Source organism: Typopeltis vanoorti, chromosome 6 (genome assembly GCF_054136105.1).
Source record: "Typopeltis vanoorti isolate ZY-2024b chromosome 6, IOZ_Tvanoo_1.0, whole genome shotgun sequence".
Taxonomy (NCBI): domain Eukaryota; kingdom Metazoa; phylum Arthropoda; class Arachnida; order Uropygi; family Thelyphonidae; genus Typopeltis; species Typopeltis vanoorti.
This window is the reverse complement of record NC_143554.1, coordinates 701,826-724,647: the sequence shown is the minus strand read 5'-3', so window position 1 is coordinate 724,647 and position 22,822 is coordinate 701,826. Positions and strand designations below refer to the sequence as shown.

General features: G+C 37.3%; 1 protein-coding gene across 1 annotated transcript in view; it reads left to right on the top strand.

The window, feature by feature from the left end:
• The window catches only part of Wdr24 (WD repeat domain 24), a 351,891-nt gene that overhangs the window by 63,520 nt on the left and 265,549 nt on the right, over positions 1 to 22,822 (top strand). The window contains exon 5 of the mRNA XM_090393912.1: positions 19,231 to 19,447. Within this exon, the coding sequence (XP_090250038.1) occupies positions 19,231 to 19,447 (217 nt within the window). The remainder of the gene's footprint in view (positions 1 to 19,230; positions 19,448 to 22,822) is intronic.

The window sequence follows — 22,822 nt, the reverse complement described above, 5'->3', positions numbered from 1 at the left end:
CCAACAATATGATAGACTATATTATTGTAAACCAAAGATGGAAATCAAATATCCTAAATTGCAGATCCTTCTTTGCTGATTGTGGATCAGACCATAAGTTAGTATTAGCAAACCTAAGAATAAAGTTAAAATCGGGAAGCACTATTAGAGTCAAAAGGAGACTGAATGTAAAAAAACTACAAGACAACAATATTCTAAGAAAATATCAACTAGAACTAGATAAAAATCTGAAGGAACTACCAAAACAGAATATAAACATTGAAGAACATTGGTGCAAATTAAAGGAAATAATATTAAATTCGGCAGAAAAAAACAATAGGTTACACAGAAAGAGAAAGTAAAAAGGATTGCATCTCGAATGAAGTAAAAAGGTTAAGCGATCGAAGGAAAGCATGAAACTAAAACAGAACTATAACAGAAATGAATATAATAGATTAACCAGAGAAATTAGAAAACTAGTTAAAAGAGACAAGAATAACTGGTTAGAAGAAAAATGAACAAACCTTCATGGATTATATAAACAAATAGACCAAATTAGTAAGACACGGTCAACAAAAATTATAATGATCAAAAACAAAGAGGGACAACTAATTGAGAGTAAAACAAAAAGAATGGCCAGATGGGAAGAATACTTCAAAGATTTATATAATAAAAACAGCTCCCAGGATATTACGATTCCAGCCACTGAAATGGAAGAGGAAACAAATATCTTTACCAAAGAAATAATGGCACACAGCATAAAAAAAACTCAAAACTAGGAAAGTACCTGGCATTGATCAAATACATGCAGAATTCTTAAAAGCAGGAAAGGAACAACTTTTGGAACCATTAAAAACATTATTTGAAAGGATCTACAAAAACGAAGCAGTGCCTACTGAATGGACCAAATCAGTCATAACTCCTATATACCAAAAAGGAGACAAAACAGAATGCAATAATTACAGAAGCATTAGCTTCCTCAGTATTCCAAGTAAGGTTTTTATGAAAGTACTCCAAAAACAAATTAAGCCATATATAGAACTGGCACTAGGAGAAGAACAAGCTGGTTTCAGACCAGGGCGAAGCACTGGTCTGAAACCAGTTTTTTCATCTCCTAAAGTTGAAATTGATCAACTATTCACCTATAGACAGCTAATGGAAAAGACACTAGAGTACAACCAAAGTTGCTACATAAATTTCATAGACTTTCGTCAGGCATTTGATTCAATCCGTAGAAGAGAACTATGGAAAACTATGGAAGAATTTGGAATTCCCAACAAAACCATAAGAATAATAAAGAATCTGTATGAGAAATCTGGAAGTGCAGTACGAATGGAGGACACCTTAGCCAACTGGTTCCACACAAAGAGCGGAGTAAGACAGGGATGCAATCTGTCACCAGACCTGTTCAATCTTACACTGGAAGAAGCAACCAATAAGGCCTTAAACAATGAAGACTCCAGAATCAAAATATATGGGAAAAATGTGACAAATTTAAAATTTGCAGATGACATTGCATTACTTGCAAGCACAGAAGAAAATCTACAGCGAATTTCTGATAAAATAAAGGAGGAGTGTATAAAATCTGGATTGAACATAAATATAGACAAAACAAAAATTATGCAAATAGGAAAAAGAAGCACCAATTTGAAAATTGAAATTGATAGTAAGAATCTAGAGCAGGTAGAAAACTTCACCTGCCTTAGAGGAGTTATTGAGTACAATGGTGAAATTATAAAAGATATAAACAGACGAATCAGTCAAGCATCCCAAACTTTTCGATGACTTAATAAAATATGGAAGTCACAAGACATCAAACAAGTAACAAAAGTAAGAATCTATGAAACAGTGGCCTTCCAATACTCCTCTATGGAAGTGAATGCTGGAATCTCAAAAAAGCTGAAGAGAAAAAATTATTAGTTACTGAAATGGGTTAGCTAAGAAGATTACTTGGAGTATCTCTATTGGATCGACTAAGAAACGAAGACATAAGGAAACGACTAAAACAAGAAATAACAATAATAGACAAAATCGAAGAACGAAGACTGTGATGGTTTGGCCATGTGACCAGAATGGGAACAGCATTCTGGTCACCATCTAAAGCTCAGAATACAATGATGGAAGGTAAAAGATCCAAAGAACGGCTCAGAATTAGATGGATAGACAAAATAAAAGAGAACCTGAAAACCAAATCACAACAAATTGGACAGAATTGTCCGGACTCTCCCGGGATAGGCAGAAGTGGAAAGAGTTCATTTGGCCTCATCATCATCCACACAGATGATGGAAGAGAGAAGAAGAAGAAAAAGCCTAAGACATTTGTCCTTCAAGAATTTCAGAAATTCCATTTCCTTACTACCCTGCAGTTTCCTCTTCCCAGTTTATACTGGGAAGAGGAAACTGCAGGGTATATACAGTATATACTGTAGTTAAAATCTCTCATAACGATCATACTTTTCTCACTCAAGCTCATTTTCCTGAACATCTTATGCTCTTCATCCCCCTTAATGCTCCATGGCTTATAGCAACACCCCACTAAATATCCTGTCCTGTCCACCTCCACCTCACACCATATGCACTCAAAACCGTTATCGGTATTGCCCTCCAAATCCACTGATAGGACACAACTCATCACAAGCAGTACTCCACACCCTGCATTTGCTCTTTCTATTCCTGCTGAAATGTGCTATACCATTCTATTTCTATTCCTTTCAGTATATCATCTTCCATCAACCATGTTTCACGGATCTCAGTAATCTTTGGACTGGATGAGGCTATCGATGTTACTAATTCATTTCCTTTATTATTCCTGATACTCATGGCATTTGTATAAAGAAATTGTCAGTGTTTCTATGTTTCTGATTATTCTCCAGGTTCCTGTAGATTCTACATTACACCATGTCTTTCCCCTTCTTCCAAGTGTCTGTTTCCACAAGAATCCACCCTGATAATTCTAGTTTCCCTGCACCGCTTACTTGTCCAGAGAACGGAGAACACTCTTACTTGTCCGGAGAACATTCTCTCCAGATTCCTAAGTCTTTCCTCATTCAGATTTAGGCCATCTCATGCAAACATTTTTTTTCTGTCCTCAAATGCATTCTAGGTCTCTCTTTTGACATACACCCTCTGTCCAAAAAGAAACCGAACTTTTCGAAAAATAGAAGAAACTAGTGAAGCTACCTGTTGTATCTTTTTATTGTTGAAAGCGGCAACCTTCATTAGTGTTGTTTCAACTGTTTATGACATTTGTTTCATTAGAAGCCGAGTTATAGTGCCAAGAGTGACAGTGTGATTTGACGAATGGTCTGTCGTCACGATATTCACGACAAATTCTGACTATCAATCACTTCCAAACTTCGAGATAAAACTCACCATTGACCGTTTGGCAAGGGCGGAACGAATTCTTTGTGGATAATGCCCTTGGAATCTTAAAAATAAATCAGCATTGTCTTTACTTTTGACTTCTCCAAGCGACTTTTTTTCAGATGCCCCTCTTCTAGTGGTCTCCACTCAGCACTCTGGCACTTTGTTTCAGACTCATACTCAAAACACCATGTTTCGTCATCAGTAACTATCGTTTCAAGGAAGTTTGAGTCTTTACGAGCGGTTTTAATGAGGTCCTTGCAGCATTCAATTCGATACACTTTTTGGTCGTCGGTCAACTTGTGGGGAACAAATCACGAATTCAATTTGCGAAGGCCCAAACTCTGAATCAAAATGTTGTGCACAGTTGATTTTGGAATCCCCAATTAATCTTCAGTCAATCTCATGGATGATTTTGGGCTTTCTTTGATGAAATCATGCATGTTTTGGATGTTAACTTTGCTCAGTCCAGTTTTTGAATGGCCTGGCTTTTCGTCGTCCTCAAGCATCTCATGAACACTTTGAAATTGCTTAAACCAGTCGTAAACTTGAGTACAGGATAAGCATTCATCACTGTATGCTTTATGAAGCATTTGATGCTTCAAACACAAAATTAACACAAAAGTCAATCGCAGCTATCTGTTTGAAACTCATTTTCCGACTGTTCTTCAAAACACACTATCACTCTTAGCACTATAACTCGGCTTCTAATGAAACAAATCTCATAAACAGTTGACACAACACCAATGAAGGTTGCTGCTTTCGACAACAAAAAGATACAACAGGTGGTGCCACTAGTTTCTTCTATTTTGAAAATTTCGATTTCTTTTTGGACAGAAGGTGTATTGTGGCTATCATACCATTGATTATTGATGCTCTTCTTTTCAGCTCTGCATTATTATGCCTGGGTAACTCACACTCACTGTTTTTACTCTTCTGTCATACAACCACAAGCACATACCTCAAATGTCTCTTGACATGATTCATACTGCTTCTCAAGTCCATATCCATCATCACAATCATCTCATCCACACTTTCACCATACTTAATTGTCATAGTCACAGTATTGTTCCTCCAGGCAAATACTTCTCTGATATTCTATTTTTCACTTCACAGATTATTGAGTTTCCATACATCACCCGCCTCTTACCACTCTATTCCTTCCTTGCTCACCTGTATCCCCCCCCCCTCTCCTCTGACACTTTCTCTCCCACTTGCTTGCTTTCTTGTAATTTGTCCATCCCTACTCTCATTTGCTTCACATTCATTCTTGTCATTCTCCTAATTTCTTCTTTCACACTTCTTAACCCATTCCTCATACATTCTGCTTCTTCTCTCAGTGCATCTTTCTTTCTCTCTCTCTCTCTCTCTCTCTCTCTCTCTCTCTCTCTCTCACACCCCCAAACAACCATTCTTGCTTAACATTCATCTTCCCAGTCAACACCATCTTCTAAACCTACTACTTTCACTAATTTTGTGTCATTATTCACATGATTCTCTCCTCCTTCATTCTCTATCATGCTACTCATCTCTCTCTTGGTCAGCATTCACTTGTTTCCTGACACAACACCATTGAAGTCTGTTATACTAAATTTCAATATCACCAAGCTCTTCCCTTTTTCTACATTTTAAGCAGCCATGTACATCCTGCTTTCTCACCTGCTACATTTTTAACTGACAGGATGCAAAATTACCCCAAGCACTGCATATCACAAAATCTTGTAGTATGCTGTATAAAAGGTAGTCGTTAAATGGTGGTGGGCTGGGTGATAACATATCGGCACACTAAATTGTAGCAACTACCATTTTTCAAACACTACACATAGAACACTGAAAAAATATACTAAAATATTACTCTAGAGTACAAATTTGACACTTGTAAACTTTCCACAGTCAGTATGTTTTATGTAGATTGGACTTCCTGTAAATTTAAATGCAAAAGATCAACATCATCAATCTCCTGCCATGTACCCTCCAGGAGTATATAGGATATGATTGTATTCCATGAAAAATTTACATCATTACTAACTTCCCATCTACAGTTTACCTCCAAATCACTCGGCTACTTGTCGAGACTCCAGCATTATCAGATTTTATATTTCTTTCTTCTAAGTGTCTTTTATATAAAAGTATCTTTTATATATAAGTAAAAAAGTTCCTTCTAAGGAACTTTTTACTGTATCAATCCACCTACATCTTGGTCTTCCTTTGGGTCATTTTCCCATCAACTTGGCAGAGAAAGCTTGTTTTGCTAATCTTTTCTCTCCCATTCCGTTTAGGTGACCATACTTGAGATTAGCTCTGCTAATGCATTCCTGGATGCTGACAATGTCAAGTTCTTTCCTAATATCCTCATTTTTAATATGATATTCCATTTATGCCATGTGTTCATACCCTTTCTGAGGACTCTCATATCTGGGTCTCTTGTCTTTGGTCAAGTGTTTTACTTCTGACCCAGCTCTCAGATCCATAAGTTAAAATTGGTTTGAACATAGTCTTCTATACAGCTAATTTAGTGTTTTGGCTAATCTCTCTTATTCCGTATAAATTTATTCAGCTGACTTCTTAACATACCAGATTTGTTGATTCTGTTGTAAGTAGCATGCCTAATTAGCTTGTTCACAATGCAGTTGATATTTTCATTGTCTTTGTCTTGTTATTGCTGACCTTCATACCATATCTATTACAACAGTTATTCAGTTTAATCAGGAAATCTTGCAGACTTGTAGTGGATTTATTTAGAAGTGTAACACCGTCCACATAAAGCAAAGGGCTGACATTAACTTCTACAATTTTGATATCAGGTTTAATACCACTTTCCTTCATAATGTGATCCATATAGATAATGAATAACAGAGGGGATAATGTATATGCTTGCCTGACACCAGATTTAATTTAAATTATCTTCCTGTACTTGTTCAATTCTAACTACTGACTTACAACTCAAATATTGCCCCATTGACAACATATAACTGTAGCATTTTGATAGCTTCTCTCTTGTCATCTTGTCATATGCATTTTCCAGATCTAAAAAATTTAAATAGAGATCGTTGTTATATTTCCATGATTTCTCCACTAGTGAAAATCTGATCCTGACAGCCTCTATTTGGCCTGAATCCAACTTGTTCTTCATTAAGCTTTTCTTCTACAATTCTTCTCAACCGTTTCTCAAGAATACTCATGTTAATCTTACCAGGAATACTTAGTAGAGAAACACCTTGTCATATGCATTTTCCAGATCTAAAAAACTTAAATAGATATCGTTGTTATATTTCCATGATTTCTCAACTAGTGAAAATCTGCTCCTGACAGCCTCTATTTGGCCTGAATCCAACTTGTTCTTCACCAAGCTTTTCTTCTACAATTCTTCTCAACCGTTTCTCAAGCATACTTGTCTAAATCTTATCATGAACACTCAGTTGAGAAATACCTCTATAATTCTCTTATTCAGTTTTATTTCCCTTTTTATATATGGGTGCTATGAGAACTCTACTCCAAACATCCAGAATTCATCCCTCTGTCCAGGCCTTCTGAACTATGCAGTGCAGCCACTGTAAGACTTTCATGCCTCCATGCTTGAGCATTTCTAGTCGAATATCATCTATTCCTGCATTTTTTCCACATTTCAGACCTTTGATGGCTTTTTCCACTTCAAGTATGTATATGCTTGAAGTAGAAAAATATCCTTGATATATGGAGTAATTACTTCGAAAAATTGCTAAATGAAACAAGCAGTGATACAAGCATGCAGGCAGGATATTTTTCTCCAGTTTTCATGCCACCTTTGTCATTTCTAGTTCCTTCTACAGCACTCTTCCTTTCATTTCCGAGCTTCTTCAGTAACCTCCAAAATATCTTGCAACCTTCTTGATATTTATTTTGTATGTTCTTACCAAAGTCTTCCCATGACTTTTGTTTAGCTAGTTTTACACATTGTTTAGCTTTCTTACATTTGTCTCTGTATTCTCTAAGAGCACAAGCTGACTTATTTGCCAGGAACTTTTGATATGCTTTCTTCTTTTCCTTCACTGCCTCTTTAACTTCCTGTGTTCACGATGGAGTTCTGATTTTTCTATCCATGCAGACAACCTCACAACATGCCTCTCTGGCTGAATCAAATAATGTTTCCTTCAGGCCTTGCCACCGAATCTCCAAAGTTTTGGTTCCTGTTCTGAAACACTTTCATTTTTTCTTGAACAATGTTTGTGTATTTTAGTCTACAATTCACATCTGAGAGCTGCTCAACTTTTATTCGCTTTAAAACTTTCTTACATGTTCTTCTTTTCAGTATGAAATTCAGTTTTATTCTGCTCAATGGTGATCACTTCCAATTTCAAATCCTCTGTACACTCTGGTGTCCTGCACCAGGGAGAAAACATCACTATCAACAATAACATAGTCAATGAGACTTTTCTTATTCCTTGCCTCTTCTCTCCACATGAATTTATGCACATTTTATGTTGGAACATTGTGTTAGTAATAAATAGTCCATGTCCTGAGCAGAAATCCTACAGGTATTTGACATTATTATTAGCTTTGCTCTCTTCTCCAAATTTTCCCAAAACATTTTTGCATGTCTGACAATCATTTCCTACCCTACTGTTTAGATCCCCAACAAGGACTGACTTTTCCTTTTTCATTATGTCAGTTGTTTTTTCTAGTCTCAAAGAAATTTCTTCTACCTTAGTAGAACCTTCTGTTAGACCATAGGCACAAATAAGTCTCATTGTCCAGTTCCCCATTCTGATTTTTGCCCACATCACTCTATCTGAGACTGCCTGCCATTTGAGGAATTAGACTCGTATTTAGAGTTGATTACTATGGCTACTCCTTCTTTTCCTTGGTTGTCATTGCCTGAATATAAAATTTTGTATTTATTGCTCAGAAAGATCTCACCAGATTTTGCCTTTTTTTGTTTCAGTCACCACATATGCCTGGGGAAGGAGTGTCCTAGGTTCGATTCCCATCGGAGACGAAAAGATCTTAAGGATCATCCTCAGCCATAGCCAAGTTAGCTGGTCTTGGGTGCAGGCAGTAGGGTTTTCCCCCAGTTTAGCTGGGGTTTTTTCATCCCACAAGCAGGCAAACTGGCCCCGTGAACACACACGGAGACTTTTTGCCAGCCTGGCTGACGAGTGTTAGCGGATCCGCTCTCCATCCAAAGGGCTGCGGGTTCGAATCCAGCCATGGGCATGGATGTTTGTGATTGTCTGTGGAAATGGTGATGGTTGACGGTTGATGGCGTTGGTGTAGTTGCAGTCAGTTGGATTGAGTGGTGTAGACAGAGCTGTAGAGCAAGCACCCTCCCACAATGAGTCTTTGGACTCCCTGGAGGCATCAAATAATAATAATAATAATTATTATTATTATTATATCGATCTGGTACTTCTCCAATTCCTCAGCTAGCTCCATTTCTTTGCTATTCAGGCTTCTTATGTTAATAGTACTAATCTTGAACTCTGGTGATGTTGAGTTGGGATGTGTTTTAGGATTTGTTCCAGTAGCTGACTTTTGGCTGTTTGCCCTTGTTCCCTGGCAAAAACAATGGGACTTTGTTTAATCAGGTGATGCTCCAGCCATCATTAAATTCTGTCATGTTGTACCATCATTTTATATTTCGGTTTAAGCCAATCCCAAATTGCCAACCCATCCTCGTTTGTTCAGTATCCAGGTAGATACCTAACAGGGTGCACCACAAAAAGGCAAGGATTGGACATTAGATCAGAAGCCCAGGTCGGTTCTGCACATTCCTTTAAAGGCTGTGTGGAGGTCTCTTCTCAGTTATACAGCTTTTATCCTTAAGCACCCGTAGGCAGATGATAAGAGATTAAAAATAAAATATCTCTGAAAGTATCTCAGGGAAAACAAATAATCTGCTGGAGAAAAGACAACTAATTGAAGAAGGAAAAGGAGATCAGTAGAACTTACAGAAATCAAACATTCACAAAAAAAATTGATAAAAAAGAAAAGAAATGATAAAATGGTACAAGAAACAATAGAGACAAAAAAAAATATGTTATTCCTACAAAACAATCTCACAATATTAAAAAAAAAAGAAATTATAATACTAGAAGATGAAAATGGTCAAGATATGAAATAAAAAAGGCATTTTTGGAAATTATGGAGACAACTACCGTGTTTGAATAAAAACTTTAGTTTACTATTACTAAAATTTTACAATTCGACGTTTCGACCTTTATGTCAAGGTCATCTTCTGGAGCGTACAAATATACACAGGAAACAAGCTATACTACAATCATACTGGTTCGTTAAAGACACTGACTAACCGCTACCACAATTGTTGGCCTGACCTCTGGTGAAAAAAAAAAAAAAATTATACATCAACGCTAGAGTCCTATTATTTGTGTTGTCTACTATATACATATATTAACATCATTCCAGCCAGTTGGAGTGGAATGGTTTCTAATAATAGCAGATTGGCTAGAGTCCTGACTTATGTTGAATCTTTCAAATTAGGTTGGCTGAATGTGTGCCATCCAGATCCTTGGAATTTTCATACCATCTTTATTGTTGATATTTGGGTGGTTTATCAGGATTTCACAGGATTCTTTAAATTTTCTTTCGTACCATGTTTTTGTGCGGTGTTAAGTAACAGGTGCTTTTCCAGTTGATTTGGTGTAAGGTGTTGAGTGCGTGGTCTGAGAGGCCTGCTTCACCATAATGGTTATATTTAATGTGTCTAATGTGTTCTCTTTTGCGTATAGGGATTGTCCGTCCTGTTTCACCAATGTATGGTAAGTTACAGGTGCAGCGGATGCAATAGACTCCAGGATGTGCTAATGGGAGGAGAGGATCCTTAGAGGAGCTGAATATGGTTTTAAGTTTAGTGGGTGGTTTAAAGGTGGCATTGAGGTTATAATGTTGTAGGATTCTGTTGATTTTTTCTGATAACCCTTTAATGTATGGGATGGCTATGGTTTTACTGTAATCTAGATTCATTTTTGTCGTGGTTTTATAGAGTATTTTATTGACAGTATTTTTGTTATAGCCATTGTTTATGAATGTGTCACTAATGATTTTTAGTTCTTGTTTCAGGGCTTGCTGGTTAGAGCAAATAGTTGTGGCTCTGTTTTTAAGGGTGTTTATGACTCCGTATTTTTGTGCTGGGTGGTGATATGAATTCGCATGCATGTATTGGCCCGTGTGTGTCGGTTTTCGGTAGGCCATGAAGGATAGATTGCCTGAAGGAAGACGTGTAACTAGTGTGTCTAGGAACGGGAGCGAATTTTGGTTTTCGATTTCGATGGTAAATTGTATGCGTTCGTGTTGTTTGTTTAGGTGGCTGAGGAATGTGTTTAGCGTTTGTCGACCGTGCGGCCAGATCGCAAACACGTCGTCAACGTATCTGAGCCAGATTGTCGGTCGAAGTGTGGCAGAATCAAGAGCCCTTTGCTCAAAGGTTTCCATGTAGAAGTTCGCGATTGGGGGGGGATAATGGTGAGCCCATGGCCGTACCTTCCTTTTGTAGGTAGAATTTGTTTTGCCACACGAAGTAACCGGACTTTAGTACGTGGGCAAAGAGGGCCGTAATGTCGGGCGGAAATTTGTTCTGTAGTAGGAGAATTGTGTCATTGATGGGGACATTAGTGAAAAGGGCAGAAACATCAAAACTGACTAATAAGTCGTCTTTGTCGAGTGTTATGTTTTTGATTATGTTTATAAAGTGTTGTGTGTTTTTTACGTAGGAGGGGGAATGACCTACCAACTCCTTGAGTGTTGCCGCTAATTTCTTGGCTAGGTGGTAATTGGGACTGTCTATTCCTTCCACTATTGGTCGAAGGGGCACATTTTGTTTGTGTATTTTCAGAACCCCATATATTCTGGGGGGGCGGGCGTAGTGGGGTTTGAGTTTTTTAACCGTGTCTGGTGGCCAAGAAGTGACGGACTTTAGTAGTTTTTCTGTTTTGTCCTTTATCCAGTATTTTTTCACCAGAGGTCAGGCCAACAATTGTGGTAGCGGTTAGTCAGTGTCTTTAACAAACCAGTATGATTGTAGTATAGCTTGTTTCCTGTGTATATTTGTACGCTCCAGAATATTAAGAATATTAAGAGAACTAAAAAATTATTTAATCTATATATAAAATAGAAAGATATACCAAACATCTGGAATTGTACTAACATAACACTCTTGTTCAAAAAGTGTAATAAGAAAAAAGATACTTGTTATTACAAGTATATAGACAACTGTCTATAAAAGTAAGAAACAGACTCATCAGATTCTTAATGAACAAACTGGATTCAGAAAGGGATTAATGCAGTTGGCCATCGAATCAAATGAGAGAAAAATGCAGGGAATACAGCTTACTGTTACACTTAGGTTTTACATATTATGTAAAAAAGCCTTTTATTTGGTTGAAAAACAAGCAGTCCTAATAGCACTGAAGAAGTAGTAAGCCAAAATTATATACAGTTCACAAGCAAAATATATGAAAATAAATAAAACAACTGCTAGTATCCATATAGAGCAAGTACAAGAATATGTATATCTTGGAAAAACTTTTACATTAGGAAAAGAAGCAGTTATGAAGAAATAAAAGAATTCAGCTAAGCTTTGGATGGCTTTTAGCAAACTGAAAAAAATCCTGAGTTGTAAAATAAAACCAGAAAATGGAGACAGATTTTTCAATTAGTGTTGTAATAGATTTCACGGTATTATATGAACACAGATGGATAAAAAAAATAACTATTTATTAACTTAAAAGCTAATATTTTGCTGGTATTATATCCAGTATCTTCAGAGCACACAACACAAAGTTTGTTGCAAATGCAAGACAACCACAATCCGGTGTAACAGTGGGGCCAGTATAAGTAATTGCAGCATGCAATACAAGACTAAAGTCCTAATATGGCACCATCTAGGTTAAAAAAAAAAAAGTTCAAAGTTTTGAAATAGTAGTCCAAATGATAGTCTTAGAAAGTTTGAAAAAATAAAATAAATAAAATAAAATAAAAGTAATAAATATTAATTTGGTCTTAGGATGACCGTCTCCCAAATCTTTGGTAGATTTATACAGCCATACTCGTTAAAGTTTGGAGTATGTTTTAAGGCTTCTGTTGATTCCAGGAACAACCTCTCTGGCTTGTAGAAGCTTCTGTGCATTACTTTTGTTTCTTTCCAATTGATTCTGTGTGCAGGGGTATCCAAAGCATGTTCTGCCAGACCCAACTTGCCATAGCGAAAGTGTCCGATATATTTTTTGTGTTCACTGAGGTGGATGTCCACAGTTCTTCCTGTCTGTCCGTAGTAGGCTTGATGGCAAGAACAGGGCACTTCATAGACTCCTGGATGTGATAAAGGAGTGCATTTGTCCTTAGGTGAACGGATGAGAGTTGCTAATTTTACATAAGGTTTAAATACTGTGCTTAGTTGGTGTTTGTTAAGCACTCTAGATATCTTTTCAGATGTGCCTTTAATGTATGGGATGGTGATAGTTTTATTGTAGTCTTCTGTGGTAGATAGTGGGGGGGGGATTTCTGGGTAGCATTTAGGATGTTATCTATCTTATGGATAGATAACATACTAAACGCCTATCCACACATTTTAATTAGTGTGTTATTGCAGTTATGACATATGGAACAGAGACATGGCCAGTAATCAAATACTACACAGAATGATGAAATATGAGAGTAAAATGGAGAGAGCCATGTTAAATATCAGACTGCAAGACAAAATAACAAATGAAGATACAAAAGAAACAAAAGTATTGGCTATAGGGGAAGAGATTTTAAAATGGATATGGGTACATCATATTGCATGAATGAAAAGCGATAGATGGACAACAGCACTCACCAAATGTCATCCATAAGAAGGAAGATAAATGCCTGGATGACCAGAGAAAAGATAGAAGGATGACCTAGTGGAGATTATTATTATTATTATTACGGGTATCTCCATGGAGTCAGTAGACTCATCGCGGGAGACCCAAGCTAGCAAAACAATATCTGTCATATCTCTTCTTGAATTCATTTACAGATGAAGAGCTCACAACAAAGTCAGGCAATGAATTCCACTCATTCACCACCCTCCAGGCAAAAAACCTTGTTCTGACACCTTTGTTAACCACACTCTTCTTTAATTTCCAGAGATGACCTCTTGTTCTTCCATCACTATCACACAGCTGAAACATTTCCCCTGCATCAATCCTATAAAAACCTTTTAGTAATTTGAATGTTTCTATCATATCCCCTCTTCTTCGCCTATCAACCAATCTCTGCAATCCACAAGCTCTCAATCTATCAATGTAGGGAGCATTTTTTATATCACTCACCAACTTGGTCACTCTTCTCTGAACCCTCTCCACAGCCTCCTCATCTCCAAGGAATCCAGGTGACCAGACCTGAGCACAGTAATCCAAATGTGGAAGTATCAATGCTTTATAAAGGGGAATAATAACCTCTTTATCTCTGGATGTCAGTGTGTTCCTCAACAACCAAGTAATCCTATGTGCAATCTTGGACACCTTAGCAATGTGCCCTCTGAACTTCATCTCCTTATCTACCAATACCCCTAAGTCCCTAGCCTCATCAATCTCTTGGAGTACCTTTCCATCTATGTAGTACACAGCTGGTAATCTTTTAATCCCAAAATGCAAGACTTTACACTTTTCCACATTGAACTGACATCCATTTTCTTTTGCCCATTTTACCAGCTTATTTAAATCCTCCTGCAAACTTTCAACATCAGCTTGATTTTTTATTGCACTACACAACTTTGCATCATCAGCAAACAACTGAATATCTCCCTTTAAGCCGTTTCCTATATCATTTATATACAAATTAAACAACATTGGCCCAAGCACAGAGCCCTGAGGCACACCACTGGTCACCTGCCTCATTCTGGACTCGGCTCCTCTATACACCACCTTATGGTATCTCTCCCTGAGCCATTCTCCTATCCATATCACCAATTTAATATCCATTCCCATCTGCTCCAATTTGCGTAACAGTGTTCTATGGGGTATCCTGTCAAAAGCCTTAGCAAAATCCAGAAGTACCACTGTGTAGCCAGTTCCTTTGTCCAACTCTGATGTTATTCTATTATGGATAGTTAATAGATTGCTAAGGCAGGATCTACCTTTAACAAAACCATGTTGGCCTCTATAGAGTATCATATCCCGATCCACCCATTCTTGAATTTTGTCTTTAACCAACTTTTCCAATACTTTTACCACTACTCCTGAGATGGTGATTGGTCTGTAATTCAATACTGCAGTTTTAGAGCCACCCTTATGCAAAGGAACCACTTTGCCTAACTTCCACTCCCTAGGGACCATACCAGAGTTCAAACTTAAATTAAATATCCAGGTAAGAGGGGTTGACAATTCATTTGCACATTCACGCAACACCCGAGCTGATATTCCATCTAAGCCTACCGCAGTGTTTGCATTTAAGTTTCGCAATATATTTAATACCTCTGATTCTTTAGCTTCAGTTCTCACATTAGGTATTGCTATAGGTATAGAGATATCCTCACTTGGGTGATAGACTTTTGAGAAGTGATCACTCAGTAACTCGACTATTACATCTGATTTTGTCACCTCAATACCATCAGCACCCACTAAGGTTATCCTTCCGAAGTCATTCTTCCTCTTACTTGCCACATAGCGGAAGAACTCTTTGGGATTACCCTTGATCTCTTTGGCTAAGGTCTTCTCATAATCTGATTTAGCTTTTCTTACTATGCTGGTAACCTTCCTAGCTTGAGCCTTGTACTGCTCATGGGTGTCCTGATCGCCCTTCTCCTTGTAAATTCTCCATAACATTTTCTTTTTTTTGTAGTTCAAGCTTGATACTACTGCTCATCCATCTAATGCCTGCCTTGTTTGACCTCCTGACCATGGGGACACAATCTGATATTGCTTTCCTCAGATACCCTTACCTCAGATGGTTGGAGAATGTTAGGAGTATGTTAGCATCATGAAGCCTTCAGCAGAGAAAGATGGAGACAAATGTGGGAGGCCTATAGTCAGGGAAGGGTCACTACCCAGACTGGGTAGTGACCCTTCCCATAATGCATAGCGTCATACATGTCCACAAGGAGATGTGCTTTGCATTATGGGATACTAAGGAAAGTGATGAGAACTCAGTCCACCTTTGCCACTCGTTGCCCCAATCCTGAAGATAATTCAGGCACAATGACCAGAGAAAATATAGAAGGATTACACTTGGATAAAGGATTAAAGTAAATATATAATTTATAGTCTAACCAAGTGAAAAAAACTTCCAACAATAAAGACTTCTTACAGTTAATCTTCATGACTTCTTACAGTTAAACTACTTATGAAGGAGTACAGAAACAGAACTCCTTCATAAGTAGTTTAACTGTTACAAGTGTGACCTTTAATACCAGTTAAAGTAAAACTGTTTTACTTGGAAAACAATTTTCATTCAATTCACATAAAGTAAACTGGTTTCCTGTATCAGAAAGTGTCAGTATTTTAAAATTTCATTTACACTTTATTTTTTTTTAATGTTGAAGAGAGATGAAAACAAATTTCATGCCTGTGAAAATAGAATAAATAAATTGTATCTGCTTTGAAATGTTTTTTTTTTTTTTAACCTGTAACTTTTCCCCACTGCTGGGGAAAAGGCTTCTCCCATTGTGGGAGGGTTAGGTCTGCCTCTCCCATGGAGACCCATTCCATCTTGGGAGAGCGTTTACTCACTTTTATGAATGAATGTATGAAGGTGGAAGACAAAACCAAACATCCATGCTTAGGTGGGATTTGAACCCACAGCCTCTTGGCTGGAGAGTTGGAGACACTAACCACTCACCCAACTGGCATGTGATTAATCTTAGCTAAATTTATTTATTACCAGAAGCATTTACAGTCTTCACTCATGATGTTTAATGGAGAAAACACATCTAAAAACAGTAATTAACTAAATTTATTTAACTAATTAGATTATAAGCCAATATTTCATCTTCATAGGAAGGCAAATACTGCCTTCCTACTAATGTGCTTCTATGCACATACTTAGTATTTCTTTGTGCCTATGAAGATACCTTGGTGACCAAGCTGAAATGTTGGCTTATCATGTAGTGAGTTAAATAAACTTATTTTTAGATGTGTTTTTTCCATTAACCATTTGAGCATTAAAGCTATGGATGCAAAATATATTTATGTAGAAGCATAGAGACCTGTGTGTGTGTATGTTATACCATGCTTTTAGCATGCACGCGCACACACACACCATTTGAGTATTAAAGCTATGGGTGCAAAATATATTTATGTAGAAGCATAGAGACCTGTGTGTGTGTGTGTTATACCATGCTTTTAGCACGCGCACATGCACGCACGCGCGCACACACACACACCATTTGAGTATTAAAGTTATGGGTGCAAAATATATTTATGTAGAAGCATAGAGACCTATGTGTGTGTGTTATACCATGCTTTTAGCACGCGTGCACACACACACACACACACAAAGGGGGGTACCCAAACATAATGGGAATCTGAACTTGGCATGCATGCATTTTCTAGTTACGGATGATACCGCCAGACATTGTGCATGTTTTCCAATCCAGTCTGACAAGTGGCGTCATCCTGTGTGAACTAGTTCATTGTTCTGGCTACTTTTTTGTTAGTCCTTACAAGCAAGTTTGGTGATTTTGTGATGGCTGACCACAAGGCAGAGAGTGTGCATGAAAATTTGTCTTCATTTAGGTAAAACTGCAGCTGAAACTATTGCTATGCTTCGGCAAGCCTTTAAGGACAACATTGGTTGATGCCATCGTTGTGGTGTACAACAGTACACCAAAACAATGAACTGTACAACAGTTCTTGATTAAAAAAAAAAGAACATGGTGGTTGTTCCCCACCTCTCTCTACTTGTCCGATCTCTCTCTCCATGTGACTTTTTTTAATTCCTAAGGATAAAGAAAACCATTGAAGGGCAGTGATTTGTTGATGTGGATGAAGCTTGTTTCTTTGTATATATATGTGTATACCCAGATGATGACCTTAATGTGAAGGTCGAAACGTCTAGTGTTTATTTTGGTTTATATTAAACTAAAGTTTTACTCTAACATGGTAGTTGTTTCCATAATTTTCATGATATATTCTGATCACTGTGTAAGCATAAAGAAATTGCCCTTATTCTCAGTTCATTCCTATTATAGTGAGACAGCAGACTAACAATTCTTACTTCCTCATTCCTCTTTTTCTTCCACTGCTACTTCCATGTGCATTGCTAGTGACACTCTTCATTTCATGTTCTTCTATTCTTTCTTATGTCTCCCATCATTGTTTGCATGTGTTCTTTTTTGAATTACTTTTTGCACTCTACATATAATTTTTGTCAATTTTTTGTGTTCTATTGTCACTACAATTTCACACCATTTTATTTGTTTTGCTTTCTACCATTTATATTGTTCTGTTTCTCATGATCTCATTTTTATTTTATTTTATTTTTGATTCCTTGTAATTCTCTTTCTCACTATTCCCTTTCTTTAATTTACCTTTTATATTCTGTCATCATTGTAAGGTTTCTGCCATTTCCTTTGTTTACTGATTGTAGCATCATATCATTTACTAGGAAATTTGGTTTGCTATAGGGATGGTGTGACCTTTTTACTGTTTGTAATATAGCTTAAAATGACATTGTTTTGTGGGACATAAGCTATGACTTATCCTGTAGTTCATTATAGTGCATCATTTCATCATTTTGTTATGGTAGTATTTGTGTGGTGTGCAGCTACTGTAACATGGTGGGTTTGAATCTTACAGTTAGTATGGATGTTTGTGAACTTTCACATGTAGTAGACAGTTTCTGTTGCTAGTTGTGAGACCACATACTGCTTATTGGTGTCTTGAATTAGCTTGTGAAAGTTACATGTTTTGGAAGTGGAAAAAAGTTTTTTCCCTGGAAGCTTGTTTATCTTGCTTTATCTTGTTTTTTAACTTATCTTTTATCTTGTTTAACTTGCTTTATCTACAGCTTTATCTACAACTTTATCTTATTTACTCACAAGATAGAATATGGCCAAGGAACATATTCTATTATTGGACAAAATGCAGTATCTCATATTCATAGTTGCTTTGGTGTAATCATATATTCATTGCAACCCTTTCTATCTGCTGGAGCTCTCTTTATCTTAATGATTCACATTGATATTATGATAGGCTAATAGGTAAATAATCTGTGCAGCATGGCCTTTTTACAGTCCCCCTCAGGATTCTAATAAGTAAAATGTTAGTTTCACATGCAAGATGGCGAAATTTATTAATTATGTATTCAGATGTGAATTATTCGCCTGCAGTGAACTTGACAACTTTATTAAAATATTTTCTGTAGTTCATGATCAGCAGAAACCCTATCATCACATATATATATTCCTAACCTTCAAATTCTGCCCATCTCTTGAATTTTATTATTATTATTATTATTATTATTCGTGATACCTCCAAGGAGTCCATAGACTCATCGCTGGAGGACACCTACTGTAGAACTCTCCGTCTTCACCACAACACCGAACCCCTACTTCCAATCATCTACATCAACGCCATCTACTGCCCACTACCACCACCACAACTAGTATTTTTTGTCTGGAAATTGCATGTGTTCTGAAGGGCTGATTTGTCTGTATTTGTCTGTAATTTGTTTAGCTTGTTTGTAAAATAATCCCACCTTGTTAGTAATCTTTGTATTGTGAAAAATGTTAGTTTCAGGCCATAAGCATTACTCATGATAACTACTCATTTTCTGATCATGCATACCACTCAATTACAGTTTTACCCAAGTTTTACTCTTTTTTTTTGCAGAGGGCATTATTTTTTTCAAAAAATGTCACTATTTAATTTATAAATATGAACAAAGACTTATGCATTCAGATTGTATATATTTATTTGTGTATTGATTTAGTCAGTCTGAAAGTGTTAGAGATGTGCAGTTTTCACCTCATCAGTACTTCACATTTGCTGCTGTTCAGGAAAATGGACATGTGCAACTTTGGGATTTGAGGAGAACTGATAAATATGAACGTCAGTTTACAGCACATAATGGTCCTGTTTTTACCTGTGATTGGCATCCAGAGGAAAAGAAATGGTTAGCTACTGCTGGAAGAGATAAAACTATTAAGGTAATGAGATGTATTTAATGACTTTTCTTATGTTTACCATATACTGTATTTAAGTATTTTAATTTTATCATGTAAATCCCAATTTAGCCACAAGTGACTAAAATTAACAACTTTAAATTAAACAGTTTAAAATTATCAGATGTTTCCACAAAATTCATCCATGCCCACTGCACATCATAACCTTTGAGTGTTAAAGTTGTAACAGCAGATGAAAACTTTAATGAATCAGTATTTATGAAGTCACAAAACTCCCGTCTTTTCTCAAATAAAAGACAGAATTACTTAAGATGTTTTGGTAATCAAAATTTTGTCTGTGGAGAATCATAGCTATTGCTATTCTGATATCTCGTATTTATTGTACCTAATTTATTGTACCATTTTAAAGTTATGAGAATTTCATTTAGTAACTGAACATGTGGCTAAGACAGTATGAATGAGAAACTTTGTGTGTGTGAAATTTCATAAAGCATATACACCCAGATCAAGCAGTATATGACTAACTTAATTCTCAATTGATACTATGAAAATGGTAATGTTATATATTTGGTAATATATAACATTACCAACATTAATATATATATAATGGTAATATTTGCACATCCTGTACTCAGTGCATATTATTATTATTTGATACCTCCAGGGAGTCCAAGAACTCATCGAGGGAGGGCACCTGCTGTACAACTCTGTCTCCACCATTCAATCACCACCTCACTGCAACTACACCAATGTCATCTACTGCTGACCACCACTGGTATTTCCACAGACAATCACAAATATCCATGGCCAAAGCGAGATTCGAACCCACAGCCTTTTGGCTGGAGAGCGGATACGCTATCCATTCAGCCAACCAGGCCGTGGTCGATGCTTCTTCAGGAAGCCCATAGATTCTTTGAGAGAAGGCCATTTTAGTAACTCATACTTAAATACTTATCATACCTTTCATATTTAAATACCTATTATGCCTTTCTTTGAACACATTTACTCAAATGCACTTACAACATCTTACGATACCCCTACCACACACATGCTCACCACTTGCCATAAAAAGAATGTGGACTTTGCATGCTTTGACCTCTTAGCAACAGCCTTAGTCAGCTTCCAGAGATGACCCCCCTTCCCCTCTGCCAGTCTGCCGGCACAAGCAATTAGCCCTTATTAACTTGTATGTTTGTTAACATATTTCCTCTCATCTGTCTATTTCTTAAACTTTGAAGCTGTTTTCTCTCAAGCTGTCCTTATATGTGCAATTTCATGAGCCAGGTTATCGTTTTGGTTGATGCTGCCTCTGGATCTTTTCAGCTCTTGCCATCTCCTTGGTTCCAGGTGGCCATATCTGCACCCAGTATCTAGATGTGGTCATATCAAAGCCTCATAAAATGGGAGAATAACTTCCTTTTTCTTACAAATTAGTGTTCTCTTCAACAGTGCAGTTATCCAATGAGATGACAACCCACTTAGCAGTGTGGCTCCTGAACTTTAACTCATTGTCCCCCCCCCCCCCCCCAGTCTACTGTTAGATCCTGAATGAAGGAATCTTGCAAAGAAATCATCCATTCAGGGAATAACATACTAAACTACACAAACAAAGAGAAATACCTGCACATCAGCTGAAATTAAAGTGAAACTTCTTCACATATGTATAAAATTGCATTTTATTTTATGTACCATGTATTTTAATCTATTGTGATCATACCAAGATCGAATTAGAGATTGTCTTAAAAGAGGAATTTGTTAATATTATTTAAGCCTCACTTTAGCTGTATAGAATTATTGTGAGTCACCAGATAGATATTAAGTAACAATTCATAGAAGGTATACAACTACACGTGTTCAGCGTAACGCTGGAGGCAGTAGCTTACGCAGAAAGTACATCGACGCGAATTTTGTGAATACAAGAGTATAACAGCAAAGGGAAGAGCAAGGGATGAACCCAAGGGGAGAAAAGATATAGGCCATGTGCAAAGGGGATTCTGAAAAAGGGGGTGCTCGAACGAAGAATATAAGGGAATGAGTGCCGTATCGGCTCTCTCTTGTCATCGTTTTTCCTGGTTCCTGGTTCGGAAGTTAGTCGGTCGTTCAAGTAAGGGGGATGAAGCGTCAATGCTACAATGTCAGATGGCGAGCTTTCCTGAGAATGTTGTAGGATTCCACGCAGTGCTGAAGGTGAAATTTTCCAGCCCTAGCAGAATCAAGTCCTCGCTGAAGAGTCATATCGAGAGGAATAGAGATGTTTCATGAGACTCAAAGAATTGAGTCCGTGATCGGCAGTAATTATGAAGCTAGCGTATCCCCTATGCTGGCGTAAGGACAGCCAATAGACAAGAGGTAACCAGACGTACATATGGTGCTGAAGGACGTCGGAAAAGGTTCGGTAAAGTAGAATTACTCTTATGTGTTTAGAATTCCTTAGAAAAGCGAAAACTACTTGTGAATGTAAATTATGAACATTATTTCTAAATTTTCTAAATAACTTTCTTAGAAATTTTTCTTAGAAATTTCTTAGTTATTTAGAAAATAAATTTTCTAAATAACTAAATAACCAAATTTTCCCCCGATATCTCAGCCCTATTTCAGTTCACAATGAACTCAGGCTATTTCGTTTGGCAGGGAAAATTCTACAAACAAATAGAGGGGACAGCCATGGGCTCACCACTCTCCCCACCCTTGGCCAATTTCTTTATGGAGACCTTTGAGGAAAAAGTCTTAGCCTCTGCCCCACAAAAACCAACCATATGGCTTCGCTACCTTGATGATGTGTTCGCTATTTGGCCACATGGCTCTGAAACACTCCTCTCCTTCCTTACACACTTAAACAACCAACACGCCAGAATCAAGTTCACCCTGGAAAAAGAAGAAAACAACTGCCTCCCTTTCCTAGACACACTAGTCACCCGCCAGCCTGATGGAACTTTGGTTTTCTCAGTTTACAGAAAACCCACCCATACAGGCAGATACATCCACCAACAATCCCCCCCCCCCCCCCTCACAACAATATGGAGTGGTAAAAACACTATACAACAGGGCTAAACAAATCTGTTCTAATGACATAGCCCTTAACACTGAACTAAATCACATCCTCAACACTTTCTCAGCCAATGGCTACCCCCCCCCCCCCAGAAAATCCAAAAAATATTAAAACCTACAAACCACAGCCCCCCCTCCTACAAAAAAGATTACTCTAAATCCATCACCATTCCCTACATCCGAGGCAACTCAGAAAAAATCACCAAAATTCTAAAAAAACATGACCTCACCTCCTGTTACAGGCCTTACAGAAAATTGGCATCCCTTATCCGCTCTACCAAAGACCAACCACTTCCCCTAGACCTACCTGGTGTATACCAGGTCCCTTGCAGTTGTAAACTGTCGTACTTT